We start from the raw sequence: 21,722 nt of genomic DNA on the forward strand, positions 1-21,722 counted from the left end.
ATAAGCGTCCGCTGTATATCAAGCAGCAGGAAAGGACCACACAAAAAGCAAGAACGTTAGTCCACAGATTATGTTTCATTCAAACCCAGAAGAGAAAAAAGCTGCAGAAAGTGCAGTGTCTCAAAGATGCAGCGTAACATCTTTACCTTAAAAGAAGTAATTAAACGTAACAATCGGCAAAGAGGCAGTGAACTGGAATTTTTCAGTGGCAGGGGGGGAAAAGGAAGCCCATCACAGCAGGCCTGCGGTGCTAAAAATCAGGAGAAGAGATTTCTGTACATCTCAAGAGCAACAAGAATGTATTCCTCCCCCCCCCCCTTTGCTTGAGAAGTAAAACTCTGCAAGGGTTTGGCTCCAGGGTCCCTTGAGAGGGAGTTGGTTCCGACTCCCTGAGCAAAGAGGAAGGAAAAGGGGGTCCTGCAAGGAGAGGATGAGGGGAAGACCCCCTTTTCTAGGGGTGGGGGAGAGGGATTGGGCTCCCAGGTCAAGAGAGCACCTTGTATCCTGGCACTGAAAAGACACCCCCCTCACACACACACACTTTGTGGCATCTGCTTTTGGCAAAGGGTCAAAACATAGTTCCAACTTGAAAACCACCTCCAGGACCAGGCACCCTCAATGGGCTTTGCGCTATAACTCCCAACTGGAGGCAAGGGGGATGGAAACAGCCGTCCAAAAGGTCCGGCCAGCTCCAGAGGAGACCCAAGGCTGCTCTCCAATGGGGCGCTGCTCCAGGCATCTGAGTTGCCCAGTTCAAGGGAGCTGGCGGGACTAAGAACCGGGGTTCCTGAATCGCAGGGGTTGGACTAGATGAGCCTGGAGTGTCCTCTTCCAGGATTCCTCTTCTGGCTGCCAATGCCACGGCTGGAATGTCTCCCAAAACTGCCCCCCCCTTTCACAAGGAGCTCTCTCCCCCCCCCCCCCCACATCTTAAAACTACCCTTTGACTGGCAACCATCTCCAATCTCCTTCCTGGACAATCCCAACCAAAGATGCATTAGATTCTCTGAAATCTACTCAGGAGTCCTGTCGTGATTTCATGCTCTTTATTGCCGCTTGTAAAACAGTGATTTAATTGCCCCCAAACCTCAGGCTTTTGTATACATTATTTACACAATTAGTCTCGTCTGATTGGCTAATTCTGCTTCCCTCCTGGAGCCTGATTGGTCTTTTCCTGCAGGCCAATCAGTTGTTGCATTCTAGGATCCTACTTTTCTTTTGTTCTAGGCTCCAAGCTTAGTACATAACCCCCCTCCCCTCTAAGTTCCCGCAGTGCCCAGAAGGTTAGCATTCCTAGTCGTTGAATTATGCCGGTCACCTATGTATGCGTTGTGGTCTTGGGTGTCTCTCGGTTGGGGTTCCTGGTTCTCGCTCTTGTTCCAGGGCTGCCGGCTGTGACGGGGTCGTTGGGTTGGACGCCGCTGGTCCACTCGGTCGTGGTTTTGGTTCCTGTGGCTGCTCAGCCTCGGTCACTTCTGGACTTCCCAGTTCTGCCTCCCTTACCTGCTCCTCCTTCTCTATGGGCCTCACCCTTCTGCTATCCCCTTGGGATTCCTCTGTCCAGCCCTCCTTGCAGTTCCCCCCCAGGAACCATCACAGCAGTTGATCGCAGTGGCGGCGCCAAGCTTTCCCCCCTTCGTTAGCACCTTGTATGACACGGGGCCAGTTGCCCTGGTGACAGTGGCGGGTACCCATGCCAGGCCCTCCCCGAAGTTCCTTGCGTACACTGGGTCGCGGGGCTGGAAGGTCTGGGGGTTCCTACCTTCCCCCACTGCTGCCGCCTCATGGGCCCTGTTGGGGTGAAGGCAGTCCAGTCTTGTTGTGAGGCGCCAGCCCATGAGTAGTTCCGCTGGGCTCCGGCCATCATTGTGCTGGGGGTGCTATGCTGGGCTAGGACAAATGCAGCTAGGAGATATTCCCAGTCCCCTTGTGTCATGAGGCGGAGGGTGTCCTTGGTGGTCCACACCATGCGCTCTGCTTGGCCATTGGTGGCAGGTTGGAACAACACTGATTGTGCATGTTGCGAAGGTCTGGAACTCCTGTGATGTGAATCATAGAATCCTAGAGTTGGAAGAGACCACAAGGGCCATCGAGTCCCACCCCCTGCCAAGCAGGAAACACCATCAGAGCACTCCTGACATATGGTTGTCAAGCCTCTGCTTAAAGACCTCCAAAGTATGAGACTCCACCACACTCCTTGGCAGCAAATTCCACTGTCGAACAGCTCTTACTGTCAGGAAGTTCTTCCTAATGTTTAGGTGGAATCTTCTTTCTTGTAGTTTGGACCCATTGCTCCGTGTCCGCTTCTCTGGAGCAGCAGAAAACAACCTTTCTCCCTCCTCTATGTGACATCATTTTATATATTTGAACATGGCTATCATATCACCCCTTAAACTCCTCTTCTCCAGGCTAAACATGCCCAGCTCCCTTAGCCGTTCCTCATAAGGCATCGTTTCCAGGCCTTTGACCATTTTGGTTGCCCTCCTCTGGACACGTTCCAGTTTGTCAGTGTCCTTCTTGAATTGTGGTGCCCAGAACTGGACACAGTACTCCAGGTGAGGTCTGACCAGAGCAGAATACAGTGGCATTATTACTTCCCTTGATCTAGATGCTATACTCCTATTGATGCATCCCAGAATTGCATTGGCTTTTTTAGCTGCCGCGTCACACTGTTGGCTCATGTCAAGTTTGTGGTCAACCAAGACTCCTAGATCCGTTTCACACGTACTGCTCTCAAGCCAGGTGTCCCCCATCTTGTATTTGTGCCTCTCATTTTATTTGCCCAAGTGCAATACTTTACATTTCTCCCTGTTAAAATTCATCTTGTTTGTTTTGGCCCAGTTCTCTAATCTGTCAAGGTCGTTTTGAAGCGTGATCTTGTCATCTGGAATGCTGTTCCGTTGTCGGAGATGAGGGTGTCAGGGAGTCTGTGGGTTTTGAACAGCCTACATAGTACTCGGATGACTGCAGCCGTGGAAGTGGACGGTACCTGGACGACCTCCAGCCATTTGGAGTATGAGTCAACCACTACGAAGAATGTCCTTCCCTGGAAGGGGCCAGCGAAGTCCACATGCAGGTTGGACCACCGGCAACCTCTTGTCAAAGTGCACCAGGACTGAGTTCAAGACGAGCAGATCTTTGACTGCTTGGAACGCAGCCTCATGGCACTGCCCCCACACTCACGGGGCCCGTGGCACTCCTTGCTCCACAAGCCAGTCTAATTCCTTGTCAATGTGGGGTTTTGAGGGCGAACGGGACCTGGTGGGCCTTGAACATGATGGGTCGTATGGCAGGGTCTAGTTGTAGGCCAACGGGGGGGGGGGGGCAGTATATCATACCAATGCCCCATCGAAAACCTCTGGAAACTATTTGCACATGGCGTCCATGTGGGAGCTGGTGCGGTTCACCCCAGTGATGGCTAGCCCAAGTGGCCCAAACCGCGCCAACCCCAATAAGCTAACGTAGCATCCCTTGACCACGATCAACTCCAACCACCACTTCCGCCCTTGATATTGTACATTGAAGGTTCCCACCCCCATCGTGGGGACCTAGCGTTTGTGGAAGTCTTCCGGAGGGTGTATGGGGCTGGCCAAACTTGGAGCCGCCACTGAGACACAATTCCTTAATGTCCATGCCAAAATTATGGACAGGAGTGATCCTGTATCAAGCTCCAGGCGGAACGGGGCTGCCCCTATCTGTGCCTCGTTGTAAATTTTGTCCGCATTAGAATGAGGCAACTGGTATACCTGACAGTCTGTGATCTCCGTCGAGTTGCTTTGGTGTGTCAGACCACAGGGCCTGGGACTCTTGGGTCGGCCATCTGGTTCGAGGCGTGGGGCAGGGCAGGCACGGCACACCCGGGCGATGTGTCCCACTTTTCTGCATTGTCGGCATTCTGCATTGCGGAAATGGCAAGTCCTCTGCTCGTGGCTCTCCCCGCAACTTGCACAGTTCCCGTCTTCTGGCCAAGGCGGTCGTGGTGGGCGTGCAGCTTATGTGCGCTGCTGCACTCAGTGCAAGTCTTCCCGGTCAGATTCTGAGTCGTCGGTGAGGTCCTCGTGGTGGATCCTTGGTTGGGACGACATGTTTGATTGGAATCCTTGCACTGACCCCTCAGCAACTTCAGTTGCTAAAGCCTCCTCTAGGGCAGCCTGGAGCGTCAGGTCCTTCTTGGCGTAGAGGGGCCACTGCAGCTTCTCGTCCCTCAGGCCGCCCACAAGGCAGTTGGCGAGCATGTTTTCCAGCTCTGTGACGTTGCAGAGCCGAGCAGCCTGGCAGAGGGAGGTCACATACCTGGCTATGGTTTCTCCGGAGACCTGCCGCTTTGCCTAGAAGGCATTTCGACACGCTACCACCGAGGGTTGTTGCGAGAAGTGCCCCTTCAGCCGTTCTATTATCGTGTCGCTTCTTCTCCACAGATGCTGAAGAAGGTTGCCCTCTACTTGGCTGTGTCTCATGACGTCCTTTGCCTCCAGGAGGAACTGGAAGTGGGTGGCGTATCCTTCCCAGTCTCCTGAGGCCGGGCTGAATGGCATGAAGCGGTTGTCTGTCACCATTCTGGGTCCTTGGGTCCTGGAGCTGTAGCCTGGATGCGCAGTGCGATGCTGTGTTGCCTGTGGCGGCTGTGTGCGGTGCACGGCACACAGCTCAGCAGGATCCCACCTTCATCGCCAGTGAAATATATTCAGAGTCCTGTAGTGATTTCATGCTCTTTTTTGCAGCTTGTAAAACAGTGATTTAATTGCCCCCAAAACCTCAGGATTTTATCTACATTAGTTACACAATCAGTCCCGTCTGGCTGATTCTGCTTCCCTCCTGGAGCCTGATTGGTCTTTTCCTGCAAGCCAATCAGTTGTTGCATTCAGGATCCTACTTGCCTATTGTTCTAGGATCCAAGCTTAGTACATAACAATCTCCTTCCTCCGTGTCCCTCATTCTTAAATAGGCTTTATTTCAAAACAAGGTGGGGGGTAGAGAGGGCTTAGTCTTCCAAACAACCCTTTATCCATTAGTTAGTAGACAAGCTTCCCAGTGCAAGGAGAGGAAAGCAGACCTCTGAGCCCACCTGGCCCCCCACCAAATCTTGCCCGCATGCCTTGAGGCCCCAAGATGGGCGGAGGAAGGCCTGGGGGGCAGCTGCTGGCTGGGACTTTGATTGGGGCAGGGTGGGGGCACAAGGAGAGGGAGACAGGAAGACCGGCCGGGGGTGGCACTGGGGGGATTTATTCACATTGGTTTTCTACCCAAAAGCCACCCCCCCGGCTGTGAGGAGGGTGGCGCCTCCTCCATGAATTCCTCTTCCACTCCCAGCCACTCCGCTCAAACCTTTGCTAAAATCCTGCTCTCCTCCCTCCTCTCCGTCTCAGAGGCTGGGCTTTCTGTCTCATCTCAAGAACCACCAAAGCGCCCGCAATTGCCTCTTATCTCCCACCCAAACCGTCCACATCAATCCTAAGCGTCTCCTGTTCTGTTTTCCATTTTTTTGTCTTCTTTTCCAGCTTTTCAGACTTCTCCTCCCTTCCTTTCATGGAGATATCTAGTGCTTCTGTTTTCTTTGTCAGTGTCTCTACTTAGTGGTCAAATTTGTCACCATTTCATTATTTTTATCAATTCAGGGTCATAGATTCTCCAAATTTAACACAGGCCTGGTGTAAACTGGCTTTGAACTGCCATATTCAAAATCTCCCTCTCCCTTGTTCTCAAAGCAGCCTATTTTCCAGCAGCACCTTTTCAGTTTGTCAAGGTCACAGAATAACTCTTTCCTAAGAGATCCTGTTTCCTGCAGTTTTCCAGCCCTCCCTCTTCCTTCCAGCCTGATACCCAATAACACATAAGATGTTTAACATAAAATCCAATTTCTTAAATTAAGATTCGAGTTAAACAAATAAAGCAAATAATTACTTTAAGAGAGGAACCATAAAACAGAAAAAAGAAAGAATGTGTCCAAGAGGACCTAGCAATTTAGGTGTCCAGATAAGAGTGGTTGTCTTGCAGGAATCCAATTCTCTTTAAGTGGCTCAGAGTAGAAGAAATATTTTCCTTCAAAGAGAAACAAACTTGTCGAAGCCTGTCTTGATTTTAGCGTTTTCAGCCAGCTCTAAGTCCTTTTAAGAGCTACAACTGTATTTTTTTAGAGAACTTTAAAAATGAGACTTTCATAAATCCCTCCGATCACACTCTTCGCATTGATATGATTCCTCCCCTGTATGTATTCTTTGATGAAATGAGATTTCCTTTTTGACTGAAGCTCTTTCCACATTCCTAACACTGATATGATTCCTCGACTGTGTGTAATTTTTGATGGGCTGTGAGACCTACTTTCCTGGTGAAGCTCTTTCCACATTCCAGGCACTGAAAGGGGTTTTCTCCTGTATGAATCCTTTGATGGGAGGTGAAACTTATTTTCCAGGTGAAGCTCTTTCCACATTCCAAGCACTTAAAGGGTTTCTCCCCTGTATGAATTCTTTGATGGGAAGTGAGTTTGGAGCTGTTAATGAATCTCTTTCCACATTCCAGGCACTGAAAGGGGTTTTCTCCTGAATGAATTCTTTGATGGGAAGTGAGACTTTCTTTCCTGGCGAAGCTCTTTCCACATTCCATGCACGGATAGGGGTTTTCCCCTGTATGAATTCTTTGATGGGAAGTGAAGCTTATTTTCCAGGTGAAGCTCTTTCCACATTCCACGCACTGATAGGGTTTCTCCCTTGTATGAATTCTACAATGGGAAGTGAGATGGGAACTATGACTGAAGCTCTTTCCACACGCCAAGCAGTGATAGGGTTTCTCTTTTGTATGAATTCTTTGATGGGAAGTGAGATCGGCACTCCGAATGAAGCTCTTTCCACATTCCACGCACTGATACGGTTTCTCCCCTGTATGATTTCTCTGATGGACAGTTAGACTTTTTTTCCAGGTGAAGCTCTTTCCACATTCCAAGCACTGATACGGTTTCTCCCCTGTATGAATTCTTTGATGAACAGTTAGATGTTCTTTCCTGGTGAAGCTCTTTCCACATTCCACACACTGATAGGGTTCGTCCCCTGTATGAATTCTTTGATGGGAAGTGAAATGGGTACTCCGAGTGAAGCTCTTTCCACATTCCACGCACTGATAGGGTTTTTCCCCTGTATGAATTTTACGATGGGAAGTGAGATCGTGGCTGTGACTGAAGCTCTTTCCACACTCCAAGCAGTGATATGGTTTCTCCCCTGTATGAATCCTTTGATGTGAAGTGAGATTGCGGCTGTTACGGAAACTCTTTCCACATTCCACACACTGATAGGGTTTCTCCCCTGTATGAATTCTTTGATGGGAAGTGAAACTGCTTTTTTGATTGAAGCTCTTTCCACATTCCACGCACTGATAGGGTTTTTCCCCTGTATGAATCCTTTGATGGGAAGTGAAACTGCTTTTTTGACTGAAGCTCTTTCCACATTCCAAGCACTGATAGGGTTTCTCCCCTGTATGGATCCTTTGATGAGAAGTGAGATGGGCACTCCGAGTTAAGCTCTTTCCACATTCCAAGCACTGATATGGTTTCTCCCCTGTATGAATCCTTTGATGGGAAGTGAGCTTAGCCCTTTGATTGAAGCTCTTTCCACATTCCAAGCACTGATAGGGTTTCTCCCCTGTATGAATCCTTTGATGGGAAGTGAGCTTAGCCCTCTGATTGAAGCTCTTTCCACACTCTAAGCAGTGATAGGGTTTTTCCCCTGTATGAATTCTTTGATGTGCAGTGAGATGGGAGCTGTGTCTGAAGCTCTTTCCACATTCCACACAGTGATATGGTTTCTCTCCTGTATGAATTCTACGATGGCAAGTGAGATTGTGACTGTGACTGAAGCTCTTTCCACAATCCAAGCAGTGATAGGGTTTCTCTTTTGTATGAATTCTTTGATGGGCAGCCAAACTCTGTTTCCAGGTGAAGCTTTTTCCACATTCCAAGCACTGATAGGGTTTCTTCTCAATGGGATTTCTTTGATGGGAAGTGGAATGGGAGCTCTGACTGAAGCTCTCTCCACAATCTGAATCCTGATATGGCTCCTCCACTGCGTGGATTTCGTTGTGGTCTCCCTTGTTCTTCATTTCCAATTCATCACCACCTGAAACTAAGAGGCAAACAGATTAGAGTCTCGGGAAGAAGTGCAGTCCCAAATTACGGAACAATGCTAATTAATGCTTGGGACAGGGGAAGAACTGAAGGGAGTTAGATGTTATAACGTTCCTTTTGTTCTGTAAAAATGTCTAGTTTCGTATACAAATCAAGTTGAGTATTAGATGTTTTCTCTCTCAAGTTTTTAAAAGTACAGCTTAACCTGGTACTGTCATTTTGTTCAAATTTAAATATGGATCTGTACTATATTCATAAATAAAATGTGCTTTTATTGAAAAAGGTGGCCAATGCGGGAAAGTTCCCTGTTAAAATTAAGATATATTCAATATGCTAAGTTGTTCAGTATGCAGTAATAAATCTAAACAAAATTTAAGAGCTGGAGAAATATTTGGGAACATTGGCTCTGAACTGACTTGGTCATAGTCAGCTGCCTTGTGGTGGGCGATGTAAGAGTAGGAGAATAAAAATGGCAAACGTGAACTTCTTGTCATGTGACGAAGACACATGAGAGCAGAAGCAGCAAAGCAGGCTGGGAAGTGCTGGGACTGCACAATCATTTGGGCCTACTAAAGTTATTCAGGCCTAACTGCTAACTGTTGAGTCACTCTGACATGTGACTTAGCAGCCAGTTTCTCTGTGTGTTCTCTGAAAGATTTCAGTCAGAGTCACTCTGCCTCAGTTGTGAGCAGAGTCAGTATGGAATCTCAGCCAACCTGTTTGGAATCATGTTGCTTATGAAGAAGTTTATTTTAACTCAGTAAAGCTCTTATTCTTTAAAACTCTGCATTATTAATTTACGCTGCGCGTCACTTCTATGTGATGAAAAAGCTTTTCGTATTTTGAACAAATGTGTGTAGCAGCTGCCAAATTTAAATTTCTTTAGTGGCTAAACATTTAATGATGATGTGCATCACCTTAAACCAATTTGAATGTTTTCTTAAATTCTCGACATCACAGAGTGCAGCAGAAACTTCTCATATCAGCATTGTTATCATTCAAGTTTCGTTACACTAGCACGCAGGTTTACATAAGCTTCAGGTTACAGACTCCGCTAACCGAGAAATAGTACCTTGGGTTAAGAACTTTGCTTTAGGATGAGAACATAAGTCGTGCTCTGGCAGCGCAGCAGCAGCAGGAGGCCCCATGAGCGAAAGTGGTGCTTCAGGTTAAGAACAGTTTCAGGTCAAGAACAGACCTCCAGTACGAATGAAGTTCTTAACCCGAAGTACCACTGTACTTAAATGTTACATTATTGTGAGAAGTTACAGGGGACGAGGCAGGGGGCCTTCTCGGTAGGGGCACCCACCCTGTGGAACGCCCTCCCATCAGATGCCAAGGAAAGAACTATGCAACTTTTAGAGGACTTCTGAAGGCACCTCTGTATTGGGAAGTTTTTAATGTTTGATGTTTTATTATGTTTTTCTATTTGTTGGAAGTTGCCCAGAGTGGCTGGGGCCACCCAGTCAAATGGGCAAGGTAAAAATAATAAAATTACCATTATTGTTACTACAGGGTTCACTGCCTGAGATTCAAAAAGCCTGGCTCTGTTTTGGGATGGAGTTTGTTTGGTTCAGTCGTGGAATCTGTGCCATCTCCAATGTCAAGCGACTCTTTGGTCAACCAGAGAGAGACAGAAGCAAGAACAAAAGCAGGAAACTTGACTGAAGCTACTTCAACACCTCAAATCACTCTGAATCCTACATTTAAGAAGGCCTGGGCAGTTCAGACAGCCTGATCGTGGTTTTAAACGGCAGAACTGGAGGAAGAATATTCACAGGGAAAACAATCAATAGCCATCCATCCAAGGTTTGCTGTGGGAGTGTTAGCATCCCAGGTGCTGTGGGTGGCGCTGTTGAGCCTCATCAAAATATCAGAGGTTCGTCACATAGAGAGATGTCTTGAATTACAAAACAGATGCGATGATCCAATAGGGAGCCTTACCGAGAGAGTCCAAGATCCCACGATTCTCCTCCATGACTTCCTTATGGAGAGCTCTCTGGTCAGGATCCAGCAACGCCCACTCCTCGTCTGTGAAATGGACAGCCACATCTTCAAAGCACACTGGACCCTAACAGAACAGGGAAAAGGCTGTCCTCTTAGAGAACATTCACTTGGCTCTGTTGTATTCTACAGCGGCCAGACCCCTCTCTGCCTTCCTCATCCCTCTCTCCTGCTGCAGCTTCTGCCTCGGAGTCTGGGCTACTCTCTGCCACAGACTCCCTCTGCTCCCTGAGCCCTCTTCCCTCTCCAGCTTCAGACCCCTCCTCCTCCTCCCAGTCGGCTCCCTCTTCTCTGGCTCCTCCCACCATTCCTCTGCATCCAACTGTGTCCAGCCAGTCTGCATCCAAGCAGTCCTTCCCCACAAGGCTCCTTCCCCCTACCTGATCTGGGTCCACAGCTGCTGCCTCCCCTCCACCACCATGAAAAGATGAAGGAGCAGGTCTTGGTGGCATCATTCCGTCACCTGGGAGAGACCAAGGTAAGTGGAAACCGTGAGCGCCTGCTTCTCTCAGAGGTGAAACAGTGCATCTCTACGTACAGATGGGGCTTCGTCCAAGTCTCCCCTGCTAGCTTCCGGTTCCGCTCTGCCTTAATGGATGCAGCGGGAGATCGTTGGAGAAGGAAAAACAAGGATGACTGAGGGTAATTCTCCTTGCAAGTTTCCCCCAGGGACAGGGGTGAATGGGCTTCACTCCCAGCTCATCTTGGTACCTGGCTCCGGCTCCGGCATGGATTGCGGGAGGCAGGGAGGCGCTGAGTGCAAAAGCCCTTTGCCTGCCGAAAACCCTTCTTCGCCGCCATTAAGAAGCAGAGGTTCTCCTGTCAATTAGAGCTCAATTTGGACTAATGTACAGGCGTTGCTGGAAGAGATGAGATCATAAAGTGCGGAATTGAACCAGCTGCAAGGTCTTTAAGGTTTGAATTTGGGAATAAACTTCATTTGCTGCAAAAGACAGTGAGTGGGGGGAGGGGAGCTTATGGCTTCTTTATATAAAGTTTTCTTCTCTGCATTAATGATTTGGCAGTCCGCCATTGGATACTAGTTCAAATTATATATGTACAGTTGAGCACGGATGAAACTGGATTACAGATATGGAATATAACATCAAATGGAACTCTGTGTGTAAAAGGAAAAAGGAAAAAGGGAGGGAAGCTCTATTTTGCAAAATGTTTGCGATGGAAAATTAGAGCTGACTCTTCCCCATCCTTTATTATATACAGACTGAACTGATTAATGCTAAAAGGACTTGGAATCTAATTTAATTGGATAAATGCGCATTTATCTAAGGCCAGAGAGAGGGATGTAAGGAATCTGAAAGTTGTGTAGGAGCTGATAAGGTTCATTACTGAGTCAATTGCATTTTGACCGATCCCTCTCCTTCCCAGACAGAGAAGAAAAATGGCAAAAAGAGGTTATTTATTGGGACAGTGTGATTTTTGAAGCTGCTATTAAAGTTGCCAAACAACGAAGCACAGGCAGCAGTTGAAGGAGCAAAAAGGGTTTTCTTGTGTGTGTGTGTTTCTTTGTGGCTGATTAGCTGTTCTCCCTGTGCAAAGGTCAGAGGGGGCAGGGTTTCTGTTGAGGAAGGTGATTAGCGGTGGGAGGAGCTTATCAGAGGTAGCAGGGTAGCGGCGCGCGCCTAGTGGCGCGCGCAGTTTGATCCATCTTTTAGATTTAGGGGCGCTAGTCTCAAACGTTTGTTGGGGGAGACCTAGGTTTTTTTGTGGGGGGAGTTATTTGTCCTGTCTTCAAGCTTTTTATGATGGAGGACCTCTGTAGCCACCCCAACGACGTTCTCAATATGGAGGGGGAGGGAACAGCTGCAGTCGCCTGCGGTTCCTGCGCAATGTTTGCCATCTTGCCAAAGGTTGCAGGCAGCTTTACCTGCAGCAATTGCATGTTGATTGCCCTCTTAAAAGACAAAGTCCAGCAACTGGAGGAACGTGTAGCTATGCTCCAAAGAATTAGAGATCTGGAACTCTTCTTGAAAGCAACAGAGCACACCATCTCCACCAAGGAGGAGACAGGGGACTCCCCTGAGAAGGAGGCTAGTTCATCAACACAGGAGCCAGATATATGGAGAAACGTGACTCAAAGAAGTAGGAGGCCCAGGGTTCGTTCTGATTGTTTAGAAATACACAATCGCTTTGAGGTCCTCTCCCCTAGCATGGAAGACGAAGAGCAGACTCCATCTGAGGATCTCTCCCTCATTTCAGTCGATCAGGTATATGAAGATGAGCAGCAAAGTCAGTCCTCAGGGAATGTGCAGGCCTTGGAATGGACAGCTCACGGAAGAACCCCGACCAAACCTAAGAGGAGGCGTGTAGTGGTGATAGGGGATTCCCTACTGAGGGGAACAGAAGCAGTGATCTGTGGGCCTGACAAGATGTCTCGGGAAGTGTGCTGTCTCCCCGGGGCTAAGATCCAAGATGTAACTGAACGACTGCAAGGAATCATAAAACCCACTGACAAATACCCCTTCCTCTTGGTTCATGTGGGAACCAATGACACTGCAAGCAATAGCCTCCAGAAGATCAAAGGAGACTACGAGGCTCTGGGCAGGAAATTGAAGCAATTAAATGCACAAATTGTCATCTCATCTGTCCTCCCAGTTGAACGATGTGGCCCAGGGAGAGAGGGGGAAATAGTGGAAGTGAACAGCTGGCTTCGCAAATGGTGTAAACAGGAACGGTTTGGATTCTTAGACCACGGACTGCAGTTTCTTGAAGATGGACTTCTGGCAAGCGATGGGCTGCACCTCACAACGGTTGGGAGAAATGTTTTTGCCAAAAATCTCAGAAACCTCATCAGGAGGGCATTAAACTGACTAATGTGGGGGAGGGAGACAGTGCTCCTGAAGGTAGGAGTCTATCAATTGATGAAGATGATCATCCAAATGTCATAGACCAAATGGAGCAAGCAGCACGCAGACCTAGTGGTGGGAGGAAAAAATCCTTAAATAAGAGACATGGGGGAATGATTAATGGAGTTCAATGTCTGTACACTAATGCGCAAAGCATGGGAAATAAACAAGATGAGCTTGAGCTCTTGGTACAGCAAACTAAATATGACATAATAGGCATCACTGAAACCTGGTGGGATAAGTCCCACGATTGGAATGTAATAATGGGGGGATACAATCTATTTCGGAGAAACAGACCAGAGAAGAAAGGAGGAGGAGTGGCGTTATATGTCAGGGATGTGTATGCCTGTGAAGAGATCCAAGATTTAGAACCTCAAAGCCAAATTGAGAGCATTTGGGTCAAAATTAAGGAAGAGAAGAATAACAGAGACCTCATTGTGGGAGTTTACTATAGATCCCCAAGCCAAACGGAGGACATAGATGATGCCTTCCTGGAACAGATGGCCAAGCATGCAAAAGGAAGGGAGATAGTAGTAATGGGGGACTTCAATTACCCAGATATTTGTTGGATGTCAAACTCAGCCAAGAGCATAAGGTCAAACAGATTCCTCACTGGCCTTGCAGACAACTTCATTGTCCAGAAAGTGGGAGAAGCAACAAGAGGAACAGCCATTTTAGATCTGGTCCTAACCAATGTTGATGACCTGGTTAGTGGGGTAGAAGTGGAAGGATCATTAGGCGCGAGTGATCATGCTCTTCTGAAGTTTACTATACAGCGGAAAGGAGCAGCCAAGCATACTAGGACTCAATTTCTTGACTTTAAGAAAGCCGACTTCATAAAACTTAGGGAAGTGCTGGGTGAGATCCCATGGACAGCAATACTAAAAGGAAAGGGAGTTCATGATGGCTGGGAGTTTGTTAAGAGGGAGATAGTAAAAGCACAACGTCAGGCAATACCATTGAGACGGAAACATGGAAGGTGCCTAAAGAAGCCAGGGTGGCTATCTAAAGAACTTTTAACTGAGTTAAGATTAAAAAAGGATGTGTACAAAAAATGGGGGAAACCACCAAAGAGGAATTCAAACAAATAGCCAGCACGTGTAGACACAAAGTCAGAAAAGCTAAAGCACAGAATGAACTCAGGCTTGCTAGAGAGGTTAAAAGCAACAAAAAAGGCTTTTATGGGTATGTTCGTAGCAAAAGGAAGAACAAAGAAACAGTGGGGTCACTCAGAGGAGAAGATGGTGAAATGCAAACAGGGGACACAGAAAGGGCTGAACTCCTCAATGCCTTCTTTGCCTCCGTCTTCTCCGATAAAGAAAACAATGCCCGACCTGAAGAATTTGGAGCAAATGATTCAGCAAAGGAAACACAGCCCAGAATAACTAAGGAGATAGTACAAGAATACTTGGCTAGTTTAGATGTATTCAGGTCTCCAGGGCCAGATGAACTGCATCCAAGAGTCTTAAAAGAACTGGCAGATGTGATCTCAGAACCACTGGCAGTCATCTTTGAGAATTCCTGGAGAACAGGCGAAGTCCCGGCAGACTGGAGGAGGGCAAATGTTGTCCCTATTTTCAAAAAGGGGAAAAGAGAGGACCCAAATAATTACCGCCCAGTCAGTCTGACATCAATACCAGGGAAGATTCTGGAGCAGATCATTAAGAAAACAGTCTGTGAACACCTAGAAAGGAATGCTGTGATCACCAATAGTCAGCATGGATTTCTGAAAAATAAGTCATGTGAGACTAACCTGATCTCGTTTTTTGACAGAATTACAAGCCTGGTAGATGAAGGGAACTCAGTGGATATAGCCTACCTTGATTTCAGTAAGGCATTTGACAAGGTGCCCCATGATATTCTTGTAAAGAAGCTGGTAAAATGCGGTCTGGACTATGCTACCACTCAGTGGATTTGTAACTGGCTGACTGACCGAACCCAAAGGGTGCTCATCAATGGTTCCTCTTCATCCTGGAGAAGAGTGACTAGTGGGGTGCCACAGGGTTCTGTCTTGGGCCCGGTCTTATTCAACATCTTTATCAACGACTTGGATGATGGACTCAAGGGCATCCTGATCAAATTTGCAGATGACACCAAACTGGGAGGGGTGGCTAACACCCCAGAGGACAGGATGACACTTCAAAACGACCTTGACAGATTAGAAAACTGAGCCAAAACAAACAAGATGAATTTTAACAGGGAGAAATGTAAAGTATTGCACTTGGGCAAATAAAATGAGAGGCACAAATACAAGATGGGTGACACCTGGCTTGAGAGCAGTACATGTGAAAAGGATCTAGGAGTCTTGGTTGACCACAAACTTGACATGAGCCAACAGTGTGACGCGGCAGCTAAAAAAGCCAATGCAATTCTGGGCTGCATCAATAGGAGTATAGCATCTAGATCAAGGGAAGTAATAGTGCCACTGTATTCTGCTCTGGTCAGACCTCACCTGGAGTACTGTGTCCAGTTCTGGGCACCACAATTCCAGAAGGACACTGACAAACTGGAACGTGTCCAGAGGAGGGCAACCAAAATGGTCAAAGGCCTGGAAACGATGCCTTATGAGGAACGGTTAAGGGAGCTGGGCATGTTTAGCCTGGAGAAGAGGAGGTTAAGGGGTGATATGATAGCCATGTTCAAATATATAAAAGGATGTCACATAGAGGAGGGAGAAAGGTTGTTTTCTGCTGCTCCAGAGAAGCGGACACGGAGCAATGGATCCAAACTACAAGAAAGAAGATTCCACCTAAACATTAGGAAGAACTGTTCGACAGTGGAATTTGCTGCCAAGGAGTGTGGTGGAGTCTCCTCCTTTGGAGGTCTTTAAGCAGAGGCTTGACAACCATATGTCAGGAGTGCTCTGATGGTGTTTCCTGCTTGGCAGGGGGTTGGACTCGATGGCCCTTGTGGTCTCTTCCAACTCTATGATTCTATGATTCTATGATTCTAGGACAGAGCGATGGAGAATTTCCGAAACCACAAGGGGATATTAGCTCCGCCCAAGGAATAATGGAGAACAGCAACAACCAGGAAAAGATAACATATTTTACAAGGACAGGAAAAAACATCACGAACAGGAAGATTGCCACACACGGGAAGAGTAAGGATATCGCTGGAGTGCCTCACTTGTAGTTTTATATATTATTTGTATAAAGGATTCTTATCTTGACAGGAGGGTAATTGAAAATAATAAGATTTTGGAATGCAGAAATCAAGAAAATCATCAAACCATCAGTTTTAGCATGCTGGGGGGACACCTATATTATATAATTTGATATCTTAAAGATTGGTATTACTAATTGTATTGTAATTTCACATTGTAATAATGAGGCCATTATTGAACTGTAATTGTAAATTAATCAAATTACTATTGTAAATGTCTCCCCTGCTGAGTACATTTGGACATTTGTACCCATTTCATATAATAGTTGTGCAAAAATACATCTCCACCCCTCTGAGCTCCAGGTGTCTTCCCCCAAAAGATGTAAAGAACTCAGAGATTAGTTTCAAAACCAAGAGAATGTGACAAAACGGGGGGGAAAACACTCCTTCCTCCTTACCCAGAGGCCTCACTCTGGCGTCCAACGGAGTCTTCTCTGCCTCATAAGAATCAAGACCCATTTGTGCCAAAAGATCCTTCCTCTGAAAGAGCAACAAGGATTCAAAACAGAGAATGGGGAGAAGGGTTAGAGAAGGAATGGCAGAGGCAAGCGCTTTCGGGGGACAGAGGTGAAAGCTGCTTCCTGCTTCTGCTAGACTGGTGTCTGGGGTTGGCTGCCAGGACCATATAACATTGGTCCTCAAGGATCTTCACTGGCTCCCAGAACGTTTCCCAGCACAATTCAAAGCCCTAAACGGCCTGAAAGGCCCAGTATACCCAAAGGAGCGTCTCCATGAACTGAGGTCCAGTTCCGAGGGTCTTCTGCTGATTCCCTCACTGTGACAAGTGAAGTTACAGAGAACCAGGCAGAAGACCTTCTCCACAGTGGCCCCCACCCTGGGGAATGCCCTCCCATCAGGTGATAAGGAGATAAGAAAATGCATAACTTTTAGAAGACATCTGATGTCTTCTTATGCTTTTATATGTGCTGGAAGGCACCCAGCCACATGGGTGTCATAAATAATAATAATAATAATAATAATAATAATAATAATAATAATAATAATATGCTTTCCAAAAAAGGATGGGCCATTAGGAAATGATTTGGGAATACTCTCCCTCCTCTTTGGAGCCCCTTGGGAGTATCCAGAGGAAAGTCTCTCTCACCTGCTGCTCTGCCTGCTTCCTCTCCTCTGCCTGACTCAGGAGGAAACCTTCGGCCAGGGCCACGGCCTGGGAACTGGTCTCCGCTCCGCATTCCCTCACCCAGATCTCCATCTCCAGAGGAAGGACAGCCAGGAACTGCTCCAAGATCACCAGGTCCAGCATCTCAGCTTTCGTGTGCCATTCTGGCTTCAGCCACTGATAGTCAAGATGGTAGAACTGGCTGCAAACCTCTCGGGGTCCTTTGGCCTCCTGGAAGCAGAACTGACTGAGCTGCTGGCTGTGCACCTCTGAGCAAGGGGTGTCCTCCTGACCCGGGTTCTTCCTCACAGAGTTTTCCCAGAATCCCCCACTGCTCCCCGTTTCCATGGCATGGCCTCTTCCTGCTTCAGGGCCAGCTGAGTCTTGCTCATCCATCTGGGCTCTCCGGAAGTCTCCAGGAGATCGGAAGGAGCCCCTTGGTCCTCTGCCAAGTTCTAGTGCAAGGTGCAGCAAATCCTATGAATCAAACACATTTTTCTATTATAATATCAAAGCACAGAGAAGAGAAGAAGAATGTTCCCTGAGCAAGTGTAGGGAGAGAAGTAGGAGGAAGAAGTCATAACTTTGAATGACAAGTGAGTCATTTATATGACGTGTAATTTGGAGCCAGGGCAATAGTGGGGGTCCCTCCCCACCCCACTTCATAGTCCAGAGCTTCGCCCCAACCCAGCCATATCTGCTTGGGTGGCTTGGTGAGCAGCAGGGCCCATGTCTAGCTCCAGCCACCGTCCCTTGGGGACTTCCTGCTCTGGATCCGAGGGGACGGTGGCAAGGCCCTCTGGGTGGAACTGCCCTGGAAGACGCCTCGGAAACTGGCCCCAAAATGCAGCGGTTGGGTTCTCAACTGGGTTCCCTCTTTTACTAATGGCATTTCTATCCCACCTTTTCTCCAACAGGCTTCAGGTGGGGTCAGGGACTGGACCCAAGAGGAATGCTGGAGACCCCCTTCCCTCCTCCTGAACCTTCCCAAGAAGAGGAGGACAGTATAGATTGACAACAGTGGTTTGCAGAAGGTCATAGTTCAGAGGCTGCAGAGGGGAGAAGCCGGGAAATATTGGGAGAGGAGCAGCAGGAGGAAGAAGCAGCACCAGGGGAGAGACAGCTGACAGACTCTGTGTCTTCAGAAAGCATTCCTGACCCTCCTTCTCCCAGGACCCAGCGTGCATTGAGAGTAGGAGAACAGGAAGCTCAGAGGCAGAAAGCACAGATCAGCCGACGCAGGGATGACGTAGAAGAGGAGAGACAGAGGGGTGGGACTTTACTCAGAACAATGCCATTACTGCAATGGAGAGGCGCTGTTCAAAGTCTCTCTCTGTAAATATTGAATAAAGGACTCGGCAGGAACTCTTCTTGTTGTCTACTTCTTGGCTGGCCACTGGGGGAGGGATGGGATTCCCTGAAGCCTGACAGGTGGCATCTACCCCTCCTCATTGAAGACCCACGAAAATCCTTTGGCATACATGTAGTTCCTGTTTTAAAATACCTGCACTGGTTGCCAGTTCATTTCTGGGCCTAAGTTCATCAACAGACCAACGCTTTATATTGTTTAGTTGGCAATGGAAGAGGAGAAAGGCCCATGACTCTCCCTTAATCGAAGCACAACCACAAGGGCTTTGCCATGTGGAAAGCTCTCTGTTCACTCTGTTCTGTTTCCCCTTTATTTTTGGTCGCGTTCAAACCAATTCATTAACCCAAAAGTCATACGCTGACCACTGACAATGAACCTGATGTCGCAAATTTATTATGCTGCTTTTGTGATATACAAATGGCATGAGAAGACTTGCTTTATTTATCTGTATTCTTTATTATTCCTATGATCCTTCTTTATAAAACCCAATAAAAAGTTATTCAATAAAAAAGGGGGAACAACACACACACACATACAAACACACACACACACAGGCTCCATCTGTGTTGCATCTGATATGCTAGCAGGCTTTAAATTAATCACCAGAAAACGAAAAGGTTAGCAAAGAATATGAGAGGAGAAGACCAGAAGGTTTTGGGGGAGGAAACAGGGGTTCAAACTGAAAACAAAATATTTGTGTGTTACTGTGACAAATACCAATTTATGTTGTTTCAAAATAATTATGTGCTGAAATTAAAGCATATGTCCAGATGGGGGATGCAGAAATATTTATCTCCTTTTTTATGGCAGGGAAAATGTCAAGTTAAAATTAAAGTATTGCCAGATGCCAAGGGAAGCGAAGTAGGACGTGACCCTCCTTTCTGTTTGTGCGCTTCTTTAGATTCCTTGACTTTATCCTGGATAAAAAGATTTGGGGGGGGGGGTCCTGGATGCCCCCTTTCGCCCATCTCCTTTCAAACATGAACAGCATCTCTTGCAAGAAAGGAAAATAAGGGGAGATAAAAGAAAGGGAGCCCCCCGCCCCCCGGAAGCGGAGTTGGCGAAGGAGGCCCCCCCGCCCAGCTGCCCCCTCGAGCCTGAAAACTCCCGGGAAGCGGGGCCAACAGACCCTCCCTTTCGGGCCCCCCCAACCCCCTCCCTCCTCCCTGTCCCCGGCAAGGCTCCTCCCTCCCTCTTCCGCCCCCTCCCCCTCCCGGGCCTGGTCCGGGGCAGGAGGAAGAGGAAACGCCGGGATTTTACCTCAGCGTCGCGGGGCAGGGAGTTCCGCAGGCTTCCCCCGAGAGGAGCCCGGCCGGCGAAGGCGAGGCCGGAAGGGACGTCAGAGGGGGGGGAGGAGCGGCCCGCCTTCCTTTCCTGTCCTCTCTAGGAAGCCAGCTCGGCGCCCCTTAACCCTTCACTCTCCCGGCGCCGCGCAGGCGCAGAGCTGCTCCCTCGGAGGGGAAGAGGCCGCACTTGGGTCCGCAAAGGGGGAGAGGGGGGTCTTGGGGGGGCAGAGGGGGGCGTCTCTCTTGGGGGCTCCTGGGGGGCTGCGGGGCAGTGAGCCCTGTCCCAAGAAGAGGGGGTCCGGGGGGCCTGGGAGGGTCCGGGAAGAAGGAGCACTGGGCGCGTGTGCGTGGGAAGGGGGAACGCGTGTCCCGGAGGAGGAGCCCCTCTCTCTGCCTGTGGCTGCGGTCCTGCGAAGGGCCGTCTAGGCGGGGGAGAGGGGGTCTTGGGGGGCCAGATGGGGGACCCGGGGGTGTCTCTCTTGGGGGGGCTGCGGGGCAGAGCCGTGTCCCAGCAAGAGGGGGTCCGGGGGGCCTGGGGGGGGGGTCCGGGAAGAAGGAGCACTGGGCGCGTGTGCGTGGGAAGGGGGAACGCGTGTCCCGGAGGAGGAGCCCCTCTCTCTGCCTGGGGCTGCGGGGCTGCGAAGGGGCGGGGGAGCGGGGAGCCTTCCAGGGGGGGCCAGATGGGGGACCCGGGGGTGTCTCTCTTGGGGGCTCCTGGGGGGGGCTGCGGGGCAGTGAGCCCTGTCCCAAGAAGAGGGGGTCCGGGGGGGCCCGGGAAGAAGGAGCACTGGGCGCGTGTGCGTGGGAAGGGGGAACCCGTGTCCCGGAGGAGGAGCCCCTCTCTCTGCCTGGGCCTCCGGGGGAGAGCCATGTCTCTGGCCCCTGGAGCCCCCGGAGAGAAAAGCGGGCTGGAAATGCCACGGACAACGAAATCACTCAGCGCCCCTTGTATATCAAGCAGCAGGAAAGGACCACACAAAAAGTCCACAGATGAAGTTTTATTCAAACCCAGAAGAGAAAAAGCAGCACTAAGCGCAGTGTCTCAAAGATGCAGCGTGACATCTTTACCTTAGGAAAAGTAATTAAACGTAACAATCGGCAAAGAGGCAGTTAAATGGAATTTTTCAGTGGCAAGGGGGACAAGGAAGCCCATCACAGCAGGCCTGTATTGTTAGAAATCAGGAGAAGAGATTTCTGTACATCTCAAGAGCAACAAGAATGTATTCCTCCCCCCCCCCCCTTTGCTTGAGAAGTAAAACTCTGCAAGGGTTTGGCTCCAGGGTCCCTTGAGAGAGAGTTGGTTCCGACTCCCTGAGCAAAGAGGAAGGAAAAGGGGGTCCTGCAAGGAGAGGATGAGGGGAAGACCCCCTTTTCTAGGGGTGGGGGAGAGGGATTGGGCTCCCGGGTCAAGAGAGCACCTTGTATCCTGGCACTGAAAAGACACCCCCCTCACACACACACACTTTGTGGCATCTCCTTTTGGCCAAGGGTCAAAACATAGTTCCAACTTGAAAACCACCTCCAGAACCAGGCACCCTCAATGGGCTTTGGACTACAACTCCCAACCGGGCCTGCCAGCAGAAGGCAGGGGGGATGGAAACAGCCGTCCAAAAGGTCCAGCCAGCTCCAGAGGTGACCCAAGGCTGCTCTCCAACAGGGCGCTGCTCCAGGCATCTGAGTTGCCCAGTTCAAGGGAGCTGGCGGGACTAAGAACCGGGGTTCCTGAATTGCAGGGGTTGGACTAGATGAGCCTGGAGTGTCCTCTTCCAGGATTCCTCATCTGGCTCCCAATGGCACGGCT

At 48.9% G+C, this 21,722-nt stretch overlaps 1 protein-coding gene across 1 annotated transcript; it reads right to left on the reverse strand.

The window, feature by feature from the left end:
- Positions 1-5,838: 5,838 nt before the first annotated feature.
- On the reverse strand, positions 5,839-19,975 carry LOC310712791 (uncharacterized protein). The gene is made up of 6 exons (XM_083516149.1): positions 19,896-19,975; positions 17,249-17,743; positions 16,542-16,623; positions 10,495-10,577; positions 10,055-10,181; positions 5,839-8,108 (listed from the first exon to the last, which is right to left on the reverse strand). The coding sequence occupies exons 2-6, from the start codon at positions 17,660-17,662 to the stop codon at positions 6,262-6,264; spliced, it is 2,553 nt and encodes an 850-aa protein (XP_083372275.1). The 5' UTR covers positions 17,663-17,743; positions 19,896-19,975; the 3' UTR covers positions 5,839-6,261.
- Between the last annotated feature and the right edge of the window lie 1,747 nt (positions 19,976-21,722).

The sequence above is a fragment of the Podarcis liolepis genome (assembly GCF_965112155.1).
Source record: "Podarcis liolepis genome assembly, chromosome: 7".
In the NCBI taxonomy this organism is placed as follows: Eukaryota; Metazoa; Chordata; class Lepidosauria; order Squamata; family Lacertidae; genus Podarcis; species Podarcis liolepis.

What these genes read in the sequence shown, in the direction of transcription:
- LOC310712791 (XM_083516149.1), bottom strand. Translation starts at nt 17,662, where the DNA reads ATGGATGAGCAAGACTCAGCTGGCCCTGAAGCAGGAAGAGGCCATGCC. An exon ending in CGCCAGAGTGAGGCCTCTGG is followed by an intron (nt 10,578 to 16,541) that starts GTAAGGAGGAAG and finishes GGTCTCTCCCAG; the next exon opens with GTGACGGAATGATGCCACCA. An exon ending in TGGGATCTTGGACTCTCTCG is followed by an intron (nt 8,109 to 10,054) that starts GTAAGGCTCCCT and finishes TTTGCCTCTTAG; the next exon opens with TTTCAGGTGGTGATGAATTG.